Genomic DNA, 25339 nt, shown 5'->3' on the forward strand with positions numbered 1-25339 from the left:
AGCACAAATGCAATGTGGAACGAACATGATCACTTGCACACACACGTGCACGCGCACACAAACACACACACACAGGTGTGACTCCAATAGAAAGCATTTTTATTGAAATTGGCAAATAAAATCAATAATTCCTGCATAAATCTGAAAATTCTCACACATAAATGAAGGCCTGGTACTAGATCACTAATACAATGTGGAATGAACATTATCACACACACATGTGCGCCCACACACACACAGACACAAATACACACACAGATAGAGAGAGGTGTGACTGCAATAGAGAGCATTTTTATAGAAATTGGGAAATAAAATCAATAATTTCTGCATAAATCTAAAACTTTCACACACAAATGAGGGTATGCTACGAGAGCACAAATACAATATGGAAAGAACATGATTACACACAGATCACATACACACAGAGAAACACACAAACAAACAAACAGGTGCGACAGCAAAAGAGAGCATTTTTATAGAAATTGGGAAATAAAACCAATAATTCCAGCATGAATCTAAAAATGTTCACACATAAATGAAGGCCAGGCATTAGAGAAAAAAACAATGTGGAATGAGCATGATTGCACACACACACACATGCACGTGCGCACACACAAACACACACAGACACACAGGTGTGTTTACTCTTCACTCCTGTTCATATCTGCCTATAGCTGTTTGTTTTTTGTTTTTATTTACTTTTTAAAAATTATTTTTTTATTCTAAAGTTAATAATTTTGTACATTTTGATTATTGAAATATGTAATTGCAATTAAGTATTTTCTTTTAGTGGTAACTTATGTGGCATTATTGCAATTTTATTTGGCATTACTGCACATTTATATAGCACTATTGCAATAACAAGATACTTCAAAAGACCTCAAACAACAACAAAAATAATTCTAAACTTTGACAAAATACTGATTTAATGTATTTTAAACGTTTAAATATATATATGCATAACAAAAGCTGTTATAAGAACAGGAAGTCACATCCAGAAAAATGAATGGATCTCTATGGGGCCTCTGCTGGATGCATATGGTAATTACAATTCCAGGCTTAAATTATATTATCTACAAAAAACAGCTAACCAGCAGATGGCAGAATTATGCATCTAACACCTATATCAATATCCAGAAACAATTCCTATTTAAATTTGATCATCATTAATGCGTTTTTTTTTTTTTTTAATTAATATTTCATGCATATGCTAATGGTGTAGTGGAGGAATTCTGCAGTAAATAGGTAAAAAAGTACTTCATATCCCCCAAAACACAGCATTAATGAATAGATGAGAAGTAAACAAAAAAAAAGATATGTTATTTGTAAGATTAAAAATGTATATTTTTTGTACAATTACTCTATCAATTGTTGGGGTCATATGGACCCCAAAGCCAAGATTTGTAAACAGGAAACGAAGACAATATGAAGGTGCAGTGTGTGATTTTTAGCGGCATCTAGTGGTGAGGTTACGAATTGCAACCAACAAAAGTTACGGTGGCCGACAGGAAAATATGTCATCGTCTGAGACAGCAGAGAGTAGCAGTTCAGCAATGAGCTTTCTTTACAAGGATACATTAAGAAATTATGTTTACTTAATTATTCAGTAAAACTATGTTATTGCGAATATTATTGTTAATTGTTCGTCGTGTCAGTGTTTTATTCACTGAACTATGCTTCTTTCCTCGCACGAAGAGCAACTGTAACGAAATGGGTTTGTCCGTTTAGTGCCACCGTAGAAACATGTCGGCGCATTTCAATGATCGGGAACCCGCGGTGTGTGTAGACAGGAACTGCTCATTCTAAGGTAATACAAATATAACGGTTCATTAAGTAAGGTCTTTATACGCCATGTGATGGATCTGCCATGTGCCTTGGCAAATCACATCTAAAAAATTAGTCCATTGCCACAAAACAGGAAGCAAAGTAGTCTTCAATTGTGATGTTTTATTAAATCTTGCTTACACAAGATAAAAAGTGATCAAGCCTCATTAGAGAGGAAAAAGGCGAAAACATTGTAACAGTTAAAAACAAGAAGGTCCAAAAATTGTATTCCATTCAGATTACATCACAGGAAATACCCAGTATTCAAAAAGGACATCATTTGGCTTGAGCCTCTCAAACTTACAGAGGACAAAATTCAACACCACCTTTCCCAGGGTACAATAAGTAACAACTCTCTCTAGACAAAACATACACTGAATTTATTAGAGGTGACCAGCACCATGAAAACAAAGAAGGGGAAACATAACCATACACATTTTCACAACAATAACAACACAAACCCTGGAATAAAGACAATACATTTATCTAAATTTTAGAGCCATGGATACATTTTAGGTAATGCAAAAGAATCCTTATAAACAAACATCACATTGATCAAGACATCACATTTTGCTATGTCCCCTCTAATACATCAAAGTGTGTACAGTTTCATTTCCTTTAAAATTCCCATAAAACAGATCAACTTCCTGTTTGAATCTCTTTGTCACTAGGCTGGTCCATACCACAACACAACAGGTACTAAACATTTCAAGTCATCTTAATTACAAAATGAACTAACAATTTGAGCTATGTTTTTATAAATCACATTTTAGCCAAAGAGGAATTTTAGCTGGTTTTAATGTTTTAACCTTAAGCCAAATAACTAAGCCCGTGCACTGACTCATTACAATGACAAATAAAGCTCTTAAACCAAACCATAGTAATGTCCTTTTATTTATAAATCAAATGCAAATATGAATAGATAAAACGTGTGTGGCTTAAATACTGGCCATCACACACCACTGAAAACTTCTTTTTCAAGGTAGTGAGGAAACGCTCTGTAGCGCTGTAGCCGTTTCTCAATGTCAAGGATACTTACTTTGCAGGATTGATCCTTCCAAGTCATTTCCTTCAGAGGCTAGGCGAGGATCCTCTTTAGCATTCGGAGAACACGTAAATGGAACAGGCTAGCAAGTGCACGTCATTACATCACTGAAAAGGTACGCTTTTGGCGCTGCAAAAATTCAAAAAGATCAAAAAGTTGTGATGTACACTACCGTTCAAAGGTTTGGGGCCAGTACGATTTTAAATGCTTTTAAAAGAATTCTCTTCTGCTAATCATGTTAAATTACTTTGTAACACTTAACCAGTTAATTATAAAAGAAATGCCGGTGACGGCAACCAAGCTAAATGACAAGTCCGGTTCAGTTAGCCATCAATAACGTAATTTGTATATATTTGTATAATTTGTACTGGCATTTAAACGTTAAACTTTACTTATAAGTACGACGGTTATAACAAATGTATGGTAACTTACATGTACCAGCATAGTGCCCCGTTATTGCTCCGACTCCGCTAACGTCTGACATTTTTTATTTTTTGAACAAGATAGCAAAGCTGGCGCATAGGATTGTGGGTGATTTAAGAGCGCGAAGGCTACACATATGCATCCTTTCCTGTGTATGGGATATTTTTCGAACGAAGGACAATTCCTTGGTTGAAATTCTGAGGATCTTCGACATTGGAACAGTCCTTCGACGGATGTCGATGACGTAGCATCCTCGAAATAATGGCTTCCGAGGATCCTTCCTTGACATTGAGAAACACCTTGTGTGTTCGCTGTCGGCTACGCTAGAAACATGACCGCACAATATGTCGACCTCCATAGAAGGAGCCCGCGGTTATGGAGATATAAATGTCTCATTCTAAGGTAGTAAAAACATAACGGTTCATTATGCAAGGTCTTTATACACCACTGAAAACATAGTTATGGATCTTATATTGCATTTCTGTCAGTAGATCCTCAGAAATATTACACAATGCACCTTTAAATGATGTGCAGTTGTGGATTCTATCAGTATAGTTTTGTCCTGATTTAATTTTGTGCGGTGGCCCAGAGGCTGAAAGCATAAGCGATCATGCATGAGTTCATTCATGTCTCTCTTGTGTTATTTTGAGTGGAGTAGCACTACTCTCTGTGTTGCACATGGAGCTGCTGCCTATTTTTATGACGATTACGTCAAACCAATGAGATCACTGCTGGTGGTGGTCACCTGAAATGAACTTTCCAACACACTGTAAAAGCTCCTTGAAAGCAGCACTTGTTCTGGATCAGCATGGTTCATCCGGTTGTGTTTTTAATTGTAACCTGACGTGTCCCGCTTCACATTCCCGCCTGCCGCTCTACAGTGAGGTGCTGCTGTCTCTGTCCAGTGGGGTTTGTTAGAGTGGCATTTCCTTTTTCATTTTTAAAAAGTTCCTCTCCCTAGTGATGAATTAGAGATGACCCATCTGGGCAGGAGGAGGGCAGCGATGAGGCTTACAATGCGTCTGCTAGCAGGAGGAATTGTGGGTAATTATACAGGATCTTGAGGTCTCCTTCTTCAGGAATGGTTTTGAGAATTTCACCATCAAATTACTTTCTCATTATTATTCAATATATTATTAAGAGAGTAGAAGTACAGCTTCCGTGTCTGTCCATTTTATTCGTACAGTGTGATGAGATATTGTGAATTAGGTTAGCCCAGAATGAAGCACTTTACGTGACCACTGTTACACTTTACCTTTTTAGACTTTTGAGTTGGACTGTGGCGATAGAATGCCATTTTTTATTTTTTGGTAATGAATTAGAAATTGTCCAATAATTGCTCTTTCTTAGAGTTCATTTATTCTCAGAAAAAGGAATCAGAATTCTGGACATTGTTTGATAAAGAAAAATAATTGCAAGAGTCCGTCAAATCAGTGCTTTATTTTTGAAGAGTGCAATTTTCTAGCCAATTCTCTCTAATGAAAGTGGACTGTACATTATAAAGCTATAATTAAGTTTGTGTGTGTGTGAGTGTGTGTTGTAAAAATGTCTTCAGAACTTCTTTAATGAGCTTTTTGTGGTTTTCATTGGTCCATCATTGACTATCATCAGCCTAGTTAGAGAAATTCCTCATGTAATGGAGTTGTCTAATGTCAAGTTAACATTGCAGTTTAGTTTTGAATGTGAAAAACGCTGGAGTGCAGGGACAAAACCAGCAGAGTGAAGCTGAAAAAATGCGTTTTTTAATCTGTTACCAATTTGGTAACACTTGTTTAGTGTCCAATTCTCACTAACTAGTTGCGCATAAGCATGCATATTGGCTGTTTATTATTAACTATAAAACGCATATTAATGCCTCATTCTGCGTGACCTTATTCATCATCCCTTAATTCCAATACATAAACTTAACAACTACCTTACTAACTATTAATAAACAGTAATTATGAGTTTATTGAGGCAAAAGTCATAGTTAAAAGTTAGCTAATAGTGAGAATTGGACCCTAATCTTAAGTGTGACCACATGTTTTAGATATGCTGTATTAGAAATAAATCATCATCTCCTAATATGCCAATTAGATGTGCAAGTTTTCACCATGGATCTGTCATTTCAATACAAAATGATCAATACATCACTAAAACATTCCCTTTTAAAATTATATGAACAGATGCTTTTAAGTCATTGATGATAAATAAAGCATACGAATTAACTCATTTTAAGATGTTTATCAGATGTTGATTGTAGATGCAATATTTTTTAGAGCACTCTCAGCAAAGCATGCGTGTTTATGTTTACTCAAATGGTAAACCTTCTGTTGAAAAAAGATTTTTACATTTTGTAAATAAAATGTGAGATTTTTTAACCATGCATGAGTTGCTACCATGATACTAATATGGTTGTCAGGGTGTTGCTATTATGTTTGTTAGTGTTATTAGTGGTTGTAAGGGTTGTATGACTGGTTGCTCGGTGGTCGATTACTGTTCCAAGTCAAAATAGCCCAACCACAAGTCTTTATGATATTGTGGTCCCTATATATAAGTCAAACATATTGTACATTTTAGAGGAAAATGCATCAGTCTGGTGCACCTTGAATGCAATCTGACCAAACTTAACAGAATTAAAATGACTTGGCACTGACATGTACCTGTTTTTTTTTAAAAATATACTGTAAAATAAAAAATTTAATAATAATTTTAAACCCTAAAGTAGTAAAACTATTGTACTTATGTCTTAATTTCTAAATTTGGAAGTGTCATAAACCTTCAAGATCTGTTGGTGGAAAGCTGGAGAGAGACCTAGACAACAGGAATAAAATGCTTCACATTACACATTTAGTGGAATTCCATAAACTTCTCTCCACAAAAAAATTAAAACTATACAAATTAGAAAATAAAATATAACTGGCAATAAATCCCAAATGCACATTACATGCAGATGAAGTTTGCAGTGTTCACTGTTCACTTGAGACGCTGAAAACATTGGATCTGCTCGCGTGTAAAAGAACACAGTGCCTGCTTCGCTCTGAAACACATCAGGCTTTATATTTATTTACTTAAATCTCAGCCTTTTACGGTTTGATAAGTGCACTAAGCTTTATTGCATTTTTGTTAGACTCTTTTATGTTACTATGGAAAGCATAAAACTATTTTCGGTTCATTATGAAACTGTGGAGGGCACCACTGTCTAGGTTATTATTGAGAAAACACAGGACGTATCCTTCATGTCTGTGGAGAGAATTATCTATTCCACTTTTACAGAAACAAATTAATTCCAGTATTTAATGTCTGAACAACAAACCGTCCTTCATCAAAACTCTCGTTTCCCTCAATACAGAGGGAGACCAGAGGGAGTCTGAGGTATAGATTTACCTCACATCCCGGAGAAACAGTACAGAGCGCCTCTGCGTTTCATCTTCCTGACAGAGGAATAGTGGATTGGTTTTGTGGCTGGAGGATTCTGCGTTCTCACACTCTGTCTTGCTTTCTGCTGGTCCTACACAGGTTTTGTTTCCACTCTTTTCGAAAAATGAATCCTCTCCCTCCTCATTCATCTCTTCCCTCTCTCCCAATTCTGTAGAAAAGACAAGGGATTCTTCCGCCCCCTCTGAAAGGTTTCAGATTCTTTGTTGTTACTTTTCCCTCTCCTCATATGTACTGGCTTTCGCAGTGTGTGTGTGTGCACAGTAACACACATGCGTTCTCGCCGCAAGCGCATGGCAAACCTGGCCTGTAGGTGCTGCTCTGATCTCATTCTTTGAACCCTCATCCAAGAGGAAAGAAACAAAGAAAAAAAGGGCATACAGAAGAAACCCTCTTTCCCTTGGCTCTTTTGAAAGGCCTCTCCCATCATACCACACACACACACACACACACACACACACACACACACACACACACACACACACACACACACACACACACACACACGCACGCACACACACACACACACACACACACACACACACACACACACACACACACACACACACACACACACACACACACACACACACACTGTGATTATTCACAGTGCAAATGGCAGCCCACCAGAGAGCAGCTTCTACAAAGAAACCCAGACAATGCAACCTGAGACACTGCTAAGCTCAGCCTACCGTAATTAACTCTCCGCCTCGTTCCTGCCCGCTGGCTTCATCCCTCACACTCGTTTGGCCTCCATTTACCCATGTAAACAAATAAAACACATTTCTTTTGCACTTTCTTATAAAGCTACATTGAAAAGAGCTTCAGAGATTTCCCAAGCAAGGCCCACCGCCAACACATTAGCAAAAGCTGTATTCAGTATTGCTGAGCCGAAGCGCCTGTTGATCTATCTTTCATTTCTTCTCTGGCTCACCGACACCCTTAAACACACATTCAAATGCAACCTCACCCCCTTAATCTCCCGTCTTTGACTATAAGAACTTCATGATCTAGACTCACTGCAGAGTTCAGCTAATCTCCGAGGGACAGAGCGGTGAGGTAGATATAAAGTCTGTCCTTTAACCCCTTAATCTGATGTCTTGGGCTCCTCACATTCCCCAGGCCCACAGCTGACACCATTCAACCTGTCTGAAAGGCTTTTCTTCACAGCACATCCAGGCTTGTCCTATGGTTGAGCACTTAGCAGACTGAAACAATTCTTCTCCATTAGCCTGCCACCTCTGCCCAACACCATGACCTTTTCACGCTACACCAACTGGAAGCAAGTGAAAGAACCTTCCTGGAAAATCAATCTTAAACTAGTTTAGGTGGTGACTAGGACTTTGAACATGGTAGGTTCTTTCTACTGGTCCAAGTTAGTGGGTCAAAGCAATGTTAGGTTTACTAGCCAGGTATGGCCTGACTGAACTGGTGGAAAGTTGTACTGCCTTGTTCCATAAACTAGCTTAACTATCTTAAACTGGTGTGACCAGTTTGTTTTCTTCTCTTAACAGGACCATTGACCAAGATGGTTCCCAGTTTGTAGTCCAGTTGTGTAACCAGGTAAACCAGCCTGGACAACATGGAAACCACCTACAAACAGGGCTTGACATTAACTCTTTTGCTCACCAGCCACTGTGTCTATAGTGGTTTTCCAAACTTACTAGCCACTCAGCATTTTCACTGGTCACAATTCCATCGATACCATTGGGGAAATCTGCCATATAGATATTTTTAATATCATCTCATATTTAAGCAGCAGTTACTGTATATTAGGCTCGTGTCACTTTAAGACCTGACGCAGAATTTCATTATACTGTTACACATGCATTTTCTGTGAACTGTTTACGTTCACTTAAAACATAAGTGAATATTTGCCAAAACTGGCATTTTGACATTATTTTGTGTATTTGTCTAAGCGCAATAAGAAAAATAACTCAATTTAGTACTGAGAGGCAGCTTTAAATGTACACACTTTTGAGCACAAAATATGCAACTCACAAATAAGTGTCTGGCTTCATGAACTTTAAGAGTTACTCATTGCAAGTGTGTAATCCATGGCTCAGTTGTCCTGACCGTTGTGACCCAGAACACACACATGTAGGAGGTGACCTAAGTTCCTTTGTCCCTCCATGCCAAAGACTGAGAACACACTGTTTTCATCACCTTTGATTATCATGGCTGGGAAGCCTTAGTGTCATTTTAGGATGTGCATTAAGTTTGGGGATGATGTCATAACACATAGCTCCTTTGTTTTTGGTCCTATCTGGGAATGAGTGGGGCTGGTCAAGGCCATTGTTTGACCTACCTGTGCTGGTTAAATAATGTGATGTTTCTTTTCAAATGATTATTTTGACACTTAAAACTAAATTATTATTAATAATTATTTTGGACACTCAAATAATCTATCTAGATCTAAAAATTCAATAATATCAGGAAGGCAAACAGAGGTAAGACAGATCAGACCATATCCTCAGAAAGTTACTATGTTTGATTTCGAAGAAATTAATGGTCACATTTTGGAAGAAACAGTACAGCACCTTAAAACATCAACCTTGACACACTCCCCATCTACTTTTTCAAAAGTGTGTTTAACTGCTTAGAAACAGATATCATAGAAGTCATGAACTCCTTACTTCTCTCTGGGACTTTTTCCAAAGTCCTTTAAAACTGCAGTTGTCAAGCCCCTCCTAAAAAAGAGAAATCTGGATAGCAACATATTGAGCAATTACAGCCAAAATCAATGGGGCAATGAACCCGAGGTTACCCCGTGAGTCCTAGAGCTCCTCCTGTACGATTTTAAGGGAAAATCGGGTCCATCGGAGAAGTCCAATAGATTCCTTAGGCGCCGAAAGAACACCACAGACACAGTTTAATCACCATGGGAAAATCTCAGAGTAAAACTGGGAGTTGTGAAAAATATGATACACCGGTGTTTTGCCAGATGAGAAGTTTATCTATGTTTCATCTTTTTACTCTTTTAATTCATTTTATAACTGTATCATATATCTCTTTTAATTTCTTTTATAACTGTTTTAATTTTCCTTGCTTTTATTTTGTGATTATTTTAATTCCTTTCTGTAAAGCACTTTGAATTGTCATAGTGTATGAAATGTTCTATATATATATATATATATATAAACTTGCCCTGCCTAAAAAAGGGTCGACTGAAGGTAATGCTAAATCATCGATCAGGGTGGTGTCGTTTTAAAGCTTAAGGCCAGGAACCATAAGGTTGCTACTTAAATCTCTATAAGAAGGACTCTTGATCAATATACTTATCATGTTACTCCTGGAGTTGTCTCTATACTGTATGTTCATGCCTTGATCTACACTGTAAAATATGACATTATCAATAAGTCATGACAACATGTTACATCAGCTCATCAAAATAAGTTAAGCCATTTTAAAGTAATTTTTTAAGTTATACGAGATTCAACTTATTTAAGTCAATGTATATTGTTATGACTTACACAGTCAAATTTATTGTACTTAAAAAATTATTTTTTTTGACCACCAGCCACAGCCATTTGGGAACTTTCTCTCTGCAATTCACATTTCTAATGGATCAAAACATTTAAAGCATGTTCTTTGGTCTGCCTGAAATCCCATAACAATTGTTTGGCTCTGAATGGAATAGCCAAAGCCATCTATATTTAGACACAAGCTTTTACAGATATCTGCCTCACATTTTGTACTTTTTGTGCTTGCTGCAATCCTAAAAGCAGCGTTATTTTCTTTATTTCTTTTTTTGCTTAGTCCAGACACATTCAGTAAAAATGTTCTCCCTTTTGAGGTGGACTGAGCTCTGACGAGTCTAGATACACCGCTGTTATCTCATTTGTACATGAGAAAGAGGCATTTTGGGGGTTTCTTGCGAGACTTTACTTTTATCACAAAGCATGGCAGCAGATAAAGAGACAGTGAGTGACCCAAAGGAGTCTGAAGATATGACTTGTTGTCCATGTTGTCAAGTCTTTGCATCTATCGCATCTGTGTATTTCTCTCTCTCAACATAAACATACTCTTCACGCTATTTTGCAACGGAAGGTTCACTTTGAAAGCAATTTGTAGCAACTAGACGTAGTGAGCGACTTTGATCATTGGCAATGCAACAAAGTTGAGTAACTTGCAATGAGCAGCAACATGTTGCGGAAACCACCAATGAGAGTGATGACTGTGGAGGTCACATGATCCAGCCTCTGGTACTGTAGTCGATTAGGAGTTCCTACTTGTACAAAACCTAAAGTTAAACGTTTTGATGACCTCAATGTGAGCAGCCCATCAAATTGAAACAACGTTGATTTTCTGTCTGATGTCACAGAGCCCTCCGATATGTCCGAACTATAGAAGTAATATGGATTTCATGAACAATTTTTTTGTTAACTCAAACTCACTTCTCAAGGTTCACACTTTTTGACTTGTTGTTACTCTGAACTGTACTAACAATCTTCTTTTCCTTTCTATCGTCTCTATTTATACACACAGTTCTGAATGAACAACATCAGAGTCTAATAAGGCCATGTTTTTGTGGCAATATTCCTCTTGCTGTCAAAAAAAAATCAATAAAGGGTGCTTATCTATCCATCGTGACATGGCGTGATACTCTTTGCACCTGACACAACACATCCTCCTTTTACCTGTAATAAGGAGTCTATCCTCCAAAAAACATCAAACCTGTAATTACTTCACTCCTTTATTTATGTTCTCTCTTTCTTTTCACCCGCTCTTTTATTTCCACATGGGTGATTATGAGTGTGTTATGTCCTGATTAGAATTAGTGAGTGCACTTTGTGCTCTGCTCTACAGAGTGAGAAATCACTCCCTCAGTGAGAATAATTGAGCCCAGGCCCGGTTGCCAGCTCATTACCCACAAATCATAGTAGGCTGGGGCAACTTAGCTGGGGACAATAATGACTTTGGGGAATTTGGAAGCTCACTGTGGTGTAAACTGAGGTGGGGAACTCAGAATACAGGGTGGAGATGTATGAAAGTACGAGGGAAGTCAAGATGTGGGGTTACTTTACTCAAATGCAAACGTTATATCTGTCAGCGGTGATGCAAAACACTACAGTGAAACAAATTGTGAATGAAAGTAAAACGAGGTTCTTGTCAGGCAATTTCTCAGATGGAGGGTCCTCACAAATAGACTGGACTTGATCCAAGCACTGTTGTTGACAGACTGCGGGAATTAGCCATGCTTGAAAAGCGCTAACATCCATCAAAGGTTTTGCATTTGTAACAGACAAATTCCTTTCAAAGCCCATTTTGGCATTAAGCGGCGTCTCCCTTTCTTGCTCTCTCTCCAGCTAAGTGGTCCACACCTGGACACAATTAAATACCCAGAAAACGAGGGTAATTGTGGGAAGACGTGTCACAGTTTACGCAAATAGTGAGTGGTCTCAAAACATTTAGAAAGCTAAGGCGACTGTATTCTTCCACACCTATTAGACTAAACACTCTTGCGCCATTTATTTAGATGACAGCTACGCAATGAGGTAGAAGATAGACTTTGGAGACTGACAGTATCCGATTTCCCAGCCATGCTGAATAATTCATTCCTATTTATTAGATTTTTTTTGTGCTGTTTTTCAGTCTTTGTTCCAGTTTATAATGTGAGTGTCTCCTTTGCTCCAAGTCATTTGTCTCAAATGAGTCCACTCCACAGTGTCCATGTCCATCGTACCAACAGGCCGCTTTCGTTCTTTTATTGCCTCCATTAGAGTGTAATGCTTTTAAGTTGCCATAGGAATATGGCCAACCGTAAACAGCTTTACTTCTGTGAATGGAGTCCAGGAGGAGTCCTTCTGCCCATTTAGAGAAAAAGAGAAACGCATTTGATGTGCATGAGTGGTGAAGAAAAGGTCTGCGGTTGCCCACTCTGAATTGACAGGAAGGAGTGAAATGCAGATACAGGCTGAGTGGATGGTCTATATGCTTATTTCTTTCTGTGGGAAATGAAATCACTCGCAAATTGGTCTCTGCGTGATGGGGAACGCATGGTGGGCTTACTTGTCTCCGTTGTGTGGGGAGTCCCTTAGTTCCATAACCTGGCTGTCCACAGGTGAAGCATAATGAATGCACAGATGAATATGCATCGGTAGATGCTGTTCAAAAGTAAATGGTGCGTCACATGCTGTTATTTTCGATGAAGACTTCGTTCCCACCAGTATGAGGCCATTGCAATTGTCTTCAGTGCTGTGAAATGATTGAAAACCGAACTAGCTGTCCCTCATGTGCCAGTTTAAAATTCATGAATAAAAAATAAAAAGTCTTTCATGAAAATATTTTTGAAGAAAATTACCTCAACCAGTAATATTTGCAAGTTGATCGCATAAAAAAAAAAAAAAAAACTATAAAAAATATGGACAAAACATTTTGAAAAGAAATGACTTTAAACTGCTGTTAAAGTATTAGTATACCTGGCTTGTTGGTATGATGAGTATCATTAAAGTCACAGCTCAATACTGTGAAATGATTAACAGCCAAACCATCTGTTCCTTAAGCTCCAGCTAAAAAGCCATGATTAACCATTACAAGATAAAAGTCTTCTCATGCAGATATATATATATATATATATATATATATATATATATATATATATATATATATATATATATACACACACATATATATATATATATATATATATATATATATATAATATTTGTACGTTGATTTCATACAGTTTTCTTCTTCTTGGGACACAAATGGAAATGTTTGGAAGTCAAATTTGACAGATATCTGATAAGGAACAGACTTAAAAGTACATCAATCCTTACATGACTTGCTTTGTTTGAATGTGAAAAGAATGTTTAAAACATAAAACAGTTGTGTTTTATAATGTCATTTACTACTAACTTTTTTTCTAGTTTGTGTAGATCTAATAGTCCTTCATGGAGTTTCACTGTAAGGCCAACTTCTTTTTGGACTGCTTTTAAACTGCTGGGCTACTGTGAGTTATTGCTTTCTACTTCATATGATTCCGGTGTGCTTCAAAGACTTTTCCTCATTCTTTCCTAGTGGAACAGACTCCGGAGTGGGAGGATGTCTTGGATGGTTGCACCTTTGAACCTGACGGATGCTTTTGTGATTTGGTCAATTGGTCTAAAAATACATCAGGTAGCGCAGGCTGTCAATATATCAGGGATCTCTCTCACAACAGAACAAGAGCGGAAAGGGAATCAGTCATGTTTATTCTATAAAACAAAAAGTTTAGTGCATACATGGTGACGTGCTTCTCCGCTCCCTGCTTTCCTGTGTTTGTTCTAGCCTTCATTCAAGTTTCTGCTAAAATGTTGTATGTGTTACTTTTGGCATATGGTCTTTTCAAGTGGGAATAGCAAGTGTGGATTTGTATTGTCTTGAAATATAAAAGCTGCCCCATTTCAATTGTTGGCCCGTTATAAATCAGCTTCACAATGAAGTCAATGAACTTGGTGCTTACAAGATTCTTCCTATAAAGTGTTGACATGTGAATGAGCAGACTTTCCTGTACAGACAAAGCGGCACAGGAAGGGCTGTAACCTGTCGTGAACCAAACATGCAAGCATTTGGATAAGAAGGTTAGCAGAATCATGTTTTTTATAGAGGGAACACCATCAGCATGGCTTCCCACACACAGATTGAAACAATACCAAAATATTAATAGTTATACTTGCTGTGTTTTGCATAAAATATGTCAGGAAACTGTAGGTTGCAGCAAATGCTCATTGACCTTTCGTCTTGTAGCCTAAGCATAGAAATGGGCTCAATGCAATCTCATGAGATTAAGCTAAAGTATTGCATTGAGTTTAGATATGTTTTGGCTTTTTACACGAAGGAATTGATATCCATATTCCCTTTTTGTCATTCATTGCATTCAAAGGCTGCCAGCTGTACATTCCCATCAAATACACACACACACACACACACACACACACACACACACACACACACACACACACACACACACACACACACACACACACACACACACACACACACACACACACACACACACACACACACACACACACACACACACACACACACACACACACACACACACACACACACACACAGCTGCTTTTCTAATCCCAATTCCGATGAATTTGTAAGTGTGAATTGGACTTTATATTTATACAATTTATAACTGTTAAATTTCACATTGCAGTTCTGGACAGGCACCTGTGCCAGCATTGAGGTGCCGTCAGCCAATCACAGTGTTGTCATGATGTCATTTTCCTGCAGTTTCAGAGTGATCAATCACATGGCAATTACAGTTTAAAGGATCCTGGCTGCAGAACTGAGCACCCATGGGTACAGATGGCTGATTTTAAATCGCCATTGAGATGAATGTGAATACTAATGGACAGCTCTCTCCAGGTGTTATATACCTCTTTAAAAAATAACTGATGTGTTTCAGCATATCCAGAAATGATCCTCTGGAGTTCTCATGAAATTGCCGTTCTGTTTCCACTTTATCCACCGATCTCTGCTAATGTCTTTATGGTCTCAGGTTTTTGTTGCTTTTTGTAATCACACATATGCTCAATGACCTTCATGGCTTAGAGCCAGATTAATAGCTCCATACGGAGTTAGAGGGACGATCCTCCCTCTTAATCACCTCTAAATTATGATTAATCATGGAAAAGCAGTCATGAGTGTGCAAGATGTTCGGCTCAAGGCGTTCAGAGTTAGCTGTCTTTTTCTATATATGGGAAATGTGCTTCAATCTAGCTTTTCGAGTCACATGGGTTCAGTTTTGCTGTACAATGTTATTATTTTTTTGACAATTAATAAAATGACCTCGATGATGGGGAAAAAATTCTTAAGAACAAATACTGATGCAGGGAGACATGAATGACAGTCTGTCACCATATTTGATAAGTTTGCCATTGAGAAATTGCACATGGACAAACCAATATCAATCAACCACTCAGCTGAATATTGGGGTTTTGCTTATGGTCTTGTGATATTGTTGGCACTATGTCGTCGGACATTCTTACAAAGAGAAAAACTCCGGCTGAACCAGCAAATCACTTCAAAAGTGGCCCCAGACAAAAGCAGGCAGTGATAACTCGATTTTCGATAATTCATGCGCCCTTAAAGCCTTGTGTGGGATATGAGAAAGTATTCCTGCCTGTGGTTATTGATGAAGGCATGCCAGTTAAAGGCACTGCCTGCTTTAGCTTTTATTATTGACTAAATGATTGATTTAAACCCTCATAATTAGCTGACCTAATTTAATAAAAGTGCAATTTAACTATACTGCAGCCCCACCGAAGCGTGCTGTGGCATTGATAGATAAGCCTGTGCGTGTATGAAATCACAACTGACAGATGATGTATTTGGTACAGATGCATTTCGTTGACTGAACGAGAGAAAGAGAGAGCGGGACATTGACATTTTGTCCCGTGTCTCACTGCAGGTCACTCTCGCTAACTTCTCTCCTTGATCTAGACAAATGTGAATTAGCTCACGTATCTGATTTAATTTACTTAATAGCATTAAGAACCTGTTTGGCTTTAATTTGCTCAAAGTAATCCTTGGCCGAGCCAAACTTTTATACACCATTAGCGGTGTCTTAAAAAAACAAAGGGGAGACAGGTTTAAAGGGGCGGGTGTCTTTGTTGATTTAAACGAGGGAAAATAGGAGTTGAAATACAGTGGCAGAAATAAAACGTTGCTCATTGGATTACAGGAAGCCATGTTTCAACTGCTGCCTGCCTATGTTTATGAGCATTCGGATATAGTGTTTGCTAAATCAAGCAGCACTATTTCTATTGCTCATGTTTTTTGTTTTGTTTTAGTTTGGTTTGGTTTGGTTTGGTTTGGTTTGGTTTGGTTTGGTTTGATTTGGTTTGATTTGGTTGGGTTGTGTTAGGTTAGGTTTGCTTAGGCTGGGCTGGTTTTGGTTTGGTTTGATTTGATTTGATTTGATTTGGTTGGGTTTGGTTAGGCTGGGTTGCAGTTTGGTTGGGTTTGGTTTGGTTAGGTTGGTTTTTATTTTTTGGGCTGGTTTTGGTTTGATTTCGTTGGGTTTAATTTGGTTTGGTTGGGTTTGGTTTTGGTTATTTGTTTTGCTTTACTTCATTTTATTTTCTTCTTAACACACTAAACACAACGCAAGCCCTGTAGGGGCCCTCAGTACCATTCAAAACCGCTGAAAACAGAAAAATCAATAAATTTAAAAAAATAATTGGGGAACACATCATATTTCAAGTGCTGACCTTGTTTTGTCTGAAATAAAAAGCGCTAGATAAGCTGACTCACTCCTTACTGCCCCAGAACGAGTACGGCTCTCTTTGAAGTCTCTTCTTTACCCACAGGTACCATTACAGGAGAATATGAAAGTGTCTGAGCATGAGTTTAAAACTTGGAAATATTACCACCCAACTTACCAAAGGCACACTCATGAGCACAACAAACTGACAACACACCGACACAGCTCTCAGTTCTCGCCAAACAGCTGAGCCGGATTTCCACAGGAGACACATAATAATCGCTGTAGAAAGAGTGCAGCTGATATATAAGTCATATTACAGAGGGTGATGTTTTTGAAAAAAATCACACTGTTGTCACTTTAAAAAAAATATGTCTATGGTAACACCATGTTTTTGGACATGTATCATGGTAAAACCATCATATTATTTGAAGGTCATTGGAGTACCATGTAAGTACTACAATATATGAATGGTAATCATACAATGCAATGGTTTCTGGTATTTTCACTGTACAATGAAACCGTGCTTAGGGATAAAAATCAATTAAATTCAGTCAACTAGTCTTTTTCTTGAAAACAATCCGATTTTTTTTCTTTTTGTTTTGTTGCAATTATAGCCTCTCTTTGTGGCTTTGTTGATGTCTGTTTGTATTGATGGGTCGATTCTTTTATCCGTGTTGAGGAGAAGAGAAATACTCTGATGAAAAATAAGTTAATCTAAGATTTAATCAATGCACAAGATGACAGACATATTACGAGGCCTGATTATGGGCGTGCATTAATGGATTTTACAGTCGCCTGTTAATATCCCCTGTGACATGATAAGTGTATGAAATGTCTATACCAAATGGGCTGTATTTTTTCATTTGACACTCCAAATAAACAGTGGCACAAACCAACCACAGTGGGATAGTGTCCGTATAAGTAGATTACAGTAGTGGGTCAGCTTTATGTCCGGTAATGACTTTGAGTCATCATTTAGGTCCTTTTAGCATTTATTCCCCCAACACAAATACGAATAAGCATCTTGGAAATGATGAGTAGTGTGATCCATTGACTGTTGTAATGGAGATTTTGTTTAGCGATGGGATGAAATGACCCTGTGTTTGAGAGAAGGATGTGAAAAACCCAAGTCACGTTCAATTAAATCAGTCTAATTGAGGTAATAGGAGTTGCCTCTAAGGACAGACATACTATAATGGCACTTTGTGGTGCCTACAGAAGGCCTTTCATCTCCATTTGAGCACAGCATCTATTTCTTTATCGTCTTGAATGTTCACTGGGTTTCAGTTGTGTATCACCTACCGACCCTATCGGCGTCAGATGAGGGTCACCAGTTCCACCAACCAGACACAATCATTTTTGTACAGCCATAGTATTTCTCAACTACTCTAATTTGTTATGGTTGGCTTTTTCTGTGTTGTTTTTTGGGTGTGTTTTACTGCAGGTAATTACCAACTTTTGTACGTAGTCAGGAACTGGACTGAGGTCACTATTATTGGAGGTTGTAAATATTTGGACAATTATTGTTTGAACAAATTGCCCACTTCCTTATATTTTCTTTACGGCACTTTTCCCGGACTTTACATTGGACAGGAATATGGTCCTTTAGATAAAAATGCAGAGCTGTATGTTTGTATATAGATTTTAAGATATTCCCCACAAATAGTGAGGAGAATGGAAAATATGTGTCTTTGTTTTTGTAGTATCAGTGTATAGTCCAGTCCACTTTAAAGCGTATTTTTAACCTACTGATTATTTCTCAGACAGAACACAGAAAACTAAGATAGTTCTACACTTGACTATTTAGCTTAATTGCCACTAAATGCCTCAAATTAAATTTTCATGCCACTCACTTTAAAAATGTAGCCAAAATCAGTGACTAGTTCTGGTCTCTTAATTAGACTTTTTTTTTGAGATGCTCAGACTTGGGAGACCAGCTAAACCAGCTTAAACCAACCAAGACTAGCAAACCAGTTTCAGCTAATTTAGCCTATTTTTTCTTCCAGTAGGGTCCTTATTGTGTTCCCTTGTAAATACAATGTATTTTCCACATGAATTAACGCACTCTGACTTCAGGAAGTTTGAGAAAAGAAAGCCAAAAATCTGATTTATCCTGCTGTTGCTCTGCTAGTGCTTGATGTTGTTGTTTTCTGTATGCATCAGACAAACCGAGGCTGAGATTCACGTTGTGTTATTAAAGTCACCATGAAATCAACATTTTCCATTCTTATTTTATTAGGCAAAATTGTAGTATTTATAAAAAATATGTATCTGCGCACATCATTTATTTATTTTAAATTCATGTTCTTCGTAATCTTGAATAAGAATCACTTCCCCTCCCTCTTGCAGCTTCTCTTCTCTGATGATGAGGGCGGGGCTATAACCTGTCACTCACATGAAATCAGCCAATAGCAAACCACAACCATCCAATCAATTCCTCACAGACACAATCAAGCCCTGCCCTACATTTGTTCTTGTTCCAGAAGCCGTTTAACTTGGAAATACATCACAATAAGGAAGAACAGACTATTGCAACTTCCATTTCATGTTTACTTTACCTATTGCGATCCTCGTGCGTAAATTCGAACCAATGCTAAAGGGGAAAGCTCGGCTTCTGTCACTAACTGTCATGTTACACCACTGTCAACTGCAAAACGTCCTGATTTCCTCTGGTTGTTCTGGAGGTCAAACACTGGTTCTCTCCACAGACGTGACCTTCAAGCCCTGCAGCAAGGCTTTGATAAGATCATGCAGGGCTGTGTTTGGATTTCATCCAACACACTGGATATCAACCATGAATGTGTGAGGCTTTTGATTCATTAGCCGCTATAGGCAAATAAATAGAAGAATAACAAAGTGCAGTACGCAGTAAAACTATTTGCGCTACAAACCAGTGTTTTTATATATACAATGATACATTACATAAATATGATAATATTAATACCAGTTTCAATTTCAAGCAGCATAACACAGTGTTTATAACTAAAACAGCTAGAAATGTCAAAAATAAGGTGAATAGTTCAAGTTTGGAAAGACGTACTCCCTTCAGCTCCTAACAAGCTAGCAGTCTCTCAATGTGACGACCTCCTGCGTCTGCCAGGAACAATAATATAATGCACTGTCTGTCTAATGGCCAGCTTTGTAACCTCTGGCTTCCTGTAACCGCTGCACTGAGTGGCTTCTGGCCTTCACCCAAGCTCACGAACACACACAAACACACTTATTTTTAGTCGCCACATATCAGCAGATGCCTTAAGCACCCAAATGACAGCGGTGGATTCATCCCTTAAAGCTGATGGGGATCTTCGCCTTTGGGACGCCCATGAAATGACCTTCTCCCCCTGTGGTGGGCTGATGCAGGAGTGCTTATACATCTGGCAGGTGTACAGAACCGGACAATGAGCTTCTGTTAGCCTCGGTTTCTGTGTCTGTCATTACTGCCGCTACCAGGCAAAGCGACACTTTGTGTTCTGTGCGAGTGACTTTGTGACAGGAACCATTCTCTTCTGTCCACAAACGCCTGGACGGGCTCTCATGGTCCAGTGTGACGCACATCACCGCTCACATTTATCTCCTATTGCTAATAAGCTCATTCTCAGGCGGCAGAAAGCAGAATTCACAGCTGAATAGAGACACTCCAGCACAGCTGCATTCATGTCACATGAAACTTTCTCTACTACAACTACTAATGCATTTCTTGATTTCTTTATTTTTTTGGTTATGTGAGCAGCTTGTGTTATGAGAGTTAACAAGGACATCATGTACCTACTTGAGGGAACATCAGGAGCAGTCCTGACCAACTTTGTGCCCTAAACATAAGACAGGACCCACCCCAAAAAAACAAACAAAAAAACTAAACAAACAAATAAACATTTATTTACTTATATAATAACCTAAAATAATCATGGCATTTAATATTCAAAGATATTTTAAATGTGCATGAAATGTCCATCTATATATACATTACATACACACGCATTACATTTAAATAATATACGATCATCAATTAATTGTCATCATTCAACATTTGATGATATTTTTTTAACAATGAATTTACAATGTAATTGTTAGGTAAATAATATCGCAATGAAAATAGATCTTTTTACCATGTCGTTTTTATTTTGGGGTGAAATTTAGTCGTGAACATGTTTTTGTTCTGCATTTCAGTCCAGACTTTTCTATCATCATGCTTCAAATATCAGATATCAAGATTGAAAATCAGTGAGACATATATACCTGTAAATTTGGAAATCTGACCCAAATTGAAGCAATAATTCTTAATTTAGTGCTGTAGGTGACAAGGTTTGATTGAATATTCCGGATCAAATGTAATTAGGATTTCTTCCAACCCAGCACAGAGATACGGAGACAAAAATCCAGCCATCTCTGTCATTGTATTAGGCTGCAAATTGCTAAACCACAGACAATCGACTGTGTTTGGAGAGCCAATTGACTCATTTTCACCAGAATAAGGTAACAGACCTGGCACTGCTTTTTTAGAGGTTTGCTAATAAAATTTTCATGACCTCTACTCATTCTTTAACCTCTACAACAATAAAAAGATACAGACAGAGGAAAATAGGACTCCAGTCATCCTCTTCAGACTCGCGGATGCGTGTGGTGGAGGGTTGACGTCTGAAAAGACTGAATGCATTTCCATATAAAGACGGAGAAGTGCTTATTTAGATGTGCTTGACATTTTGGTGAGAGGGGAAGGTTAAGGGTGAGACCACTGGAATATTAATATCCGTGGCTAACAAACCATTGCAGAATCTCGCCTCGTGTCTAGACACTCACTTGGCTTTAGAAATGATCCACAGTCGAGGGTTCGAGTGGAATTAATGTGTGGAATATATTCAGTATATTTTTTTTTTTTTCACTTGCATTGCCATTCTCAGACATAAAGGAGGCAATATCGGGAATGATTGTAAATGTTGTCTCGACAATTTTATTTTTTGTTTTAGACACTTTTTTTCATGAACTCATAAATATCCCATGAATTATTCCAATGGACTACACTTCTTTCATTTCTCTTCCAAAACCTCACACTGTTAAAAAAGTTGCTGCCTAAATGTTTTAAGTACAATCATCAACTTGGATATCATTTAAACTTAAATTACATTCGACTGAGTTAGTTTAACATTAGTTGAATCTTTTATAACTTATAAAAATTGAAAATTAAGTTAAAGCAATGTAAAAAACACATGTTGTCATAACTTATTGATCTTATAATTTTCTCACATATTTTCACTTTAGTTTTCTTTTTATTCACTTTTTATTTGCATTAAGATTATTCACTTTGGGAATGTCGATGGAGTATGTAAAAGCATTAGACAACTTATTATTTTATCTGACAAATCATGAAACATTTATTTATTTATTTGAAATGACATACGTTTGATTATCTCCTGATTTAATGTGTAAGATATTCTATTTTGCATCCATAAGTGTGATTGGTTCTGACTTTATTGAAAGAGAAAAGGTGTAAATTCAGTCCAGCTAAAGAATATTCGGGTTTGAAATGCATGTCAGTGCCGAGAAGGCCTTTGTTTCCTATTAGGCATGACTAAATATTTCAATGATGGCAGCTGAAAGGCTTTTTGTGGTCATCCTGTCAATATGTTTGATGGGATATCCTGACTTCAATCCTGCCTCCATTATTTGACAAGACCTTATTGTTATACATTTTTTGAAGAATTGTAAATGACATCTGCACATACCAGATGTGTCAAGAGGTTGAGAAATAGAAAGACAGAGAGATGTAAATTAGATAAGGATAGTGAAAGAAACAAATGAGCGTCCACTCAACTCTTCCCTTATCCGATTAGCAGCAGACCTGAGTGGCCGAGCCCAGACTGATTGATTGAATATGAATAATCGATTACAGGCATCTTTTCAAAGGCACTCTCTGATGTCACGACTGCACACGGGCCGTTCTCTCAGTCAACCTGATTTAAAACAGCAGCCGTTATGGTCACTCTATTAGATTAGAGAGACTGGGAGGTTTATGTGAGATGTAAGGTAGAACCATTGACACAGTGTCTTTTCTCTGGTGCCCCACAGGAAGAAGAAGAAGACGAGGAGAGAACAGGCAACGGGAGGAACGGACGGATCGAACCGGTGGGACGGGCAGATTCCTGTGTAGAATCAGCTTCACTTGAGTAAGTCGTCACAGGAATTCGTGAAATTGATCCGCTGTCTGTCTTTCTTAGAACCTCCTTTGTGCATCCAAAAGACCCTCACAAAAAAAACAATGTCTTTAAGAAATAGTTCACACAAAAAGATATTTATGTACATGTCCTTCTAAAAAAAATTAGCATATTGTGATAAAGTTAATTATTTTCCATAATGTAATGATAAAAAAATAAACTTTCATATATTTTAATTCATTGCACACCAACTGAAATATTTCAGGTCTTTTATTGTTTTAATACTGATGAATTTGGCATACAGCTCATGAAAACCCAAAATTCCTATCTCAAAAAATTAGCATATTTCATCCGACCAATGAAATAAGTGTTTTTAATACAAAAAAAGTCAACCTTCAAATAATTATGTTCGGTTATGCACTCAATTCTTGGTCGGGAATCCTTTTGCAGAAATGACTGCTTCAATGCGGCGTGGAATGGAGGCAATCAGCCTGTGGCACTGCTGAGGTGTTATGGAGGCCCAGGATGCTTCGATAGCGGCCTTAAGCTCATCCAGAGTGTTGGGTCTTGCGTCTCTCAACTTTCTCTTCTCAATATCCCACAGATTCTCTATGGGGTTCAGGTAAGGAGAGTTGGCAGGCCAATTGAGCACAGTAATACCATGGTCAGTAAACCATTTACCAGTGGTTTTGGCACTGTGAGCAGGTGCCAGGTCGTGCTGAAAAAGGAAATCTTCATCTCCATAAAGCTTTTCAGCAGATGGAAGCATGAAGTGCTCCAAAATCTCCTGATAGCTAGCTGCATTGACCCTGCCCTTGATAAAACACAGTGGACCAACACCAGCAGCTGACATGGCACCCCAGACCATCACTGACTGTGGGTACTTGACACTGGACTTCAGGCATTTTGGCATTTCCTTCTCCCCAGTCTACCTCCAGACTCTGGCACCTTGATTTCCGAATGACATGCAAAATTTGCTTTCATCCGAAAAAAGTACTTTGGACCACTGAGCAACAGTCCAGTGCTGCTTCTCTGTAGCCCAGGTCAGGCGATTCTGCCGCTGTTTCTGGTTCAAAAGTGGCTTGACCTGGGGAATGCGGCACCTGTAGCCCATTTCCTGCACACGCCTGTGCACGGTGGCTCTGGATGTTTCTACTCCAGACTCAGTCCACTGCTTCCGCAGGTCCCCCGAGGTCTGGAATCGGTCCTTCTCCACAATCTTCCTCAGGGTCCGGTTACCTCTTCTCGTTGTGCAGCGGTTTTTGCCACACTTTTTCCTTCCCACAGACTTCCCACTGAGGTGCCTTGATACAGCACTCTGGGAACAGCCTATTTGTTCAGAAATTTCTTTCTGTGTCTTACCCTCTTGCTTGAGGGTGTCAATGATGGCCTTCTGGACAGCAGTCAGGTCGGCAGTCTTACCCATGATTGCGGTTTTGAGTAATGAAACAGGCTGGGAGTTTTTAAAAGCCTCGAGAATCTTTTGCAGGTGTTTAGAGTTATTTAGTTGATTCAGATGATTTGGTTAATAGCTTGTTTAGAGACCCTTTTCATGATATGCTAATTTTTTGAGAAATGAATTTTGGGTTTTCATGAGCTGTATGCCAAAATCATCAGTATTAAAACAATAAAAGACCTGAAATATTTCAGTTGATGTGCAATGAATCTAAAATATATGAAAGTTTAATTTTTATCATTACATTATGGAAAATAATTAACTTTATCACAATATGCTAAATTTTTGAGAAGGACCTGTATATACTAATTAACACAAATGCGGTATCTAGAAAAATGTACAGGCTGCGCTTTTCTATGCAATGAAAATCTATGTACCATTGGCTGTCAAGCAACAAAAAGTCCACACAATGCATATAGTATATTCAAAGTCATCTTAAAATTTAAATCTAGCAATATAGTGTATTTTATATATTTCATATACTGTAACAGCTTAATATTAGAAAACCAATTGTCATATTTATTGGTTGATTAAAAAGTGTAAAAGTAAAAAGACTTTTGAGAATTCCACCTGCCCAACATGGCAATGGCTCAACCAATGGCATGAGTTTGGGGGCGGGGCTATATTTTTTACTGACCAGTGGCAGATGAAGGGTGTTTAGGATAAACTTGCTCAGAAACAATTAATATTTTTCCACGTATGTTTCTTATTCCTGCTCTTAAAACTACAGAAGTTATCCAGTCAAGTGCAGTGGGTGATTTTTTTTTCTACACAGATAGTAGCAGGAATATTAGGCTACTGTCACTTTAAAAGTG

At 38.0% G+C, this 25339-nt stretch overlaps 1 protein-coding gene across 1 annotated transcript in view; it reads left to right on the plus strand.

The window, feature by feature from the left end:
* The window catches only part of pard3aa (par-3 family cell polarity regulator alpha, a), a 466122-nt gene that overhangs the window by 156778 nt on the left and 284005 nt on the right, over positions 1–25339 (plus strand). Inside the window, exon 6 of the mRNA XM_077232480.1 lies at positions 22983–23080. Coding sequence (XP_077088595.1) covers positions 22983–23080 — 98 coding nt within the window. The remainder of the gene's footprint in view (positions 1–22982; positions 23081–25339) is intronic.

This window comes from Siphateles boraxobius, unplaced genomic scaffold, assembly GCF_051911475.1.
Source record: "Siphateles boraxobius isolate OS27281-9 unplaced genomic scaffold, OSU_SipBor_1 171, whole genome shotgun sequence".
NCBI classification, from domain to species: Eukaryota; Metazoa; Chordata; class Actinopteri; order Cypriniformes; family Leuciscidae; genus Siphateles; species Siphateles boraxobius.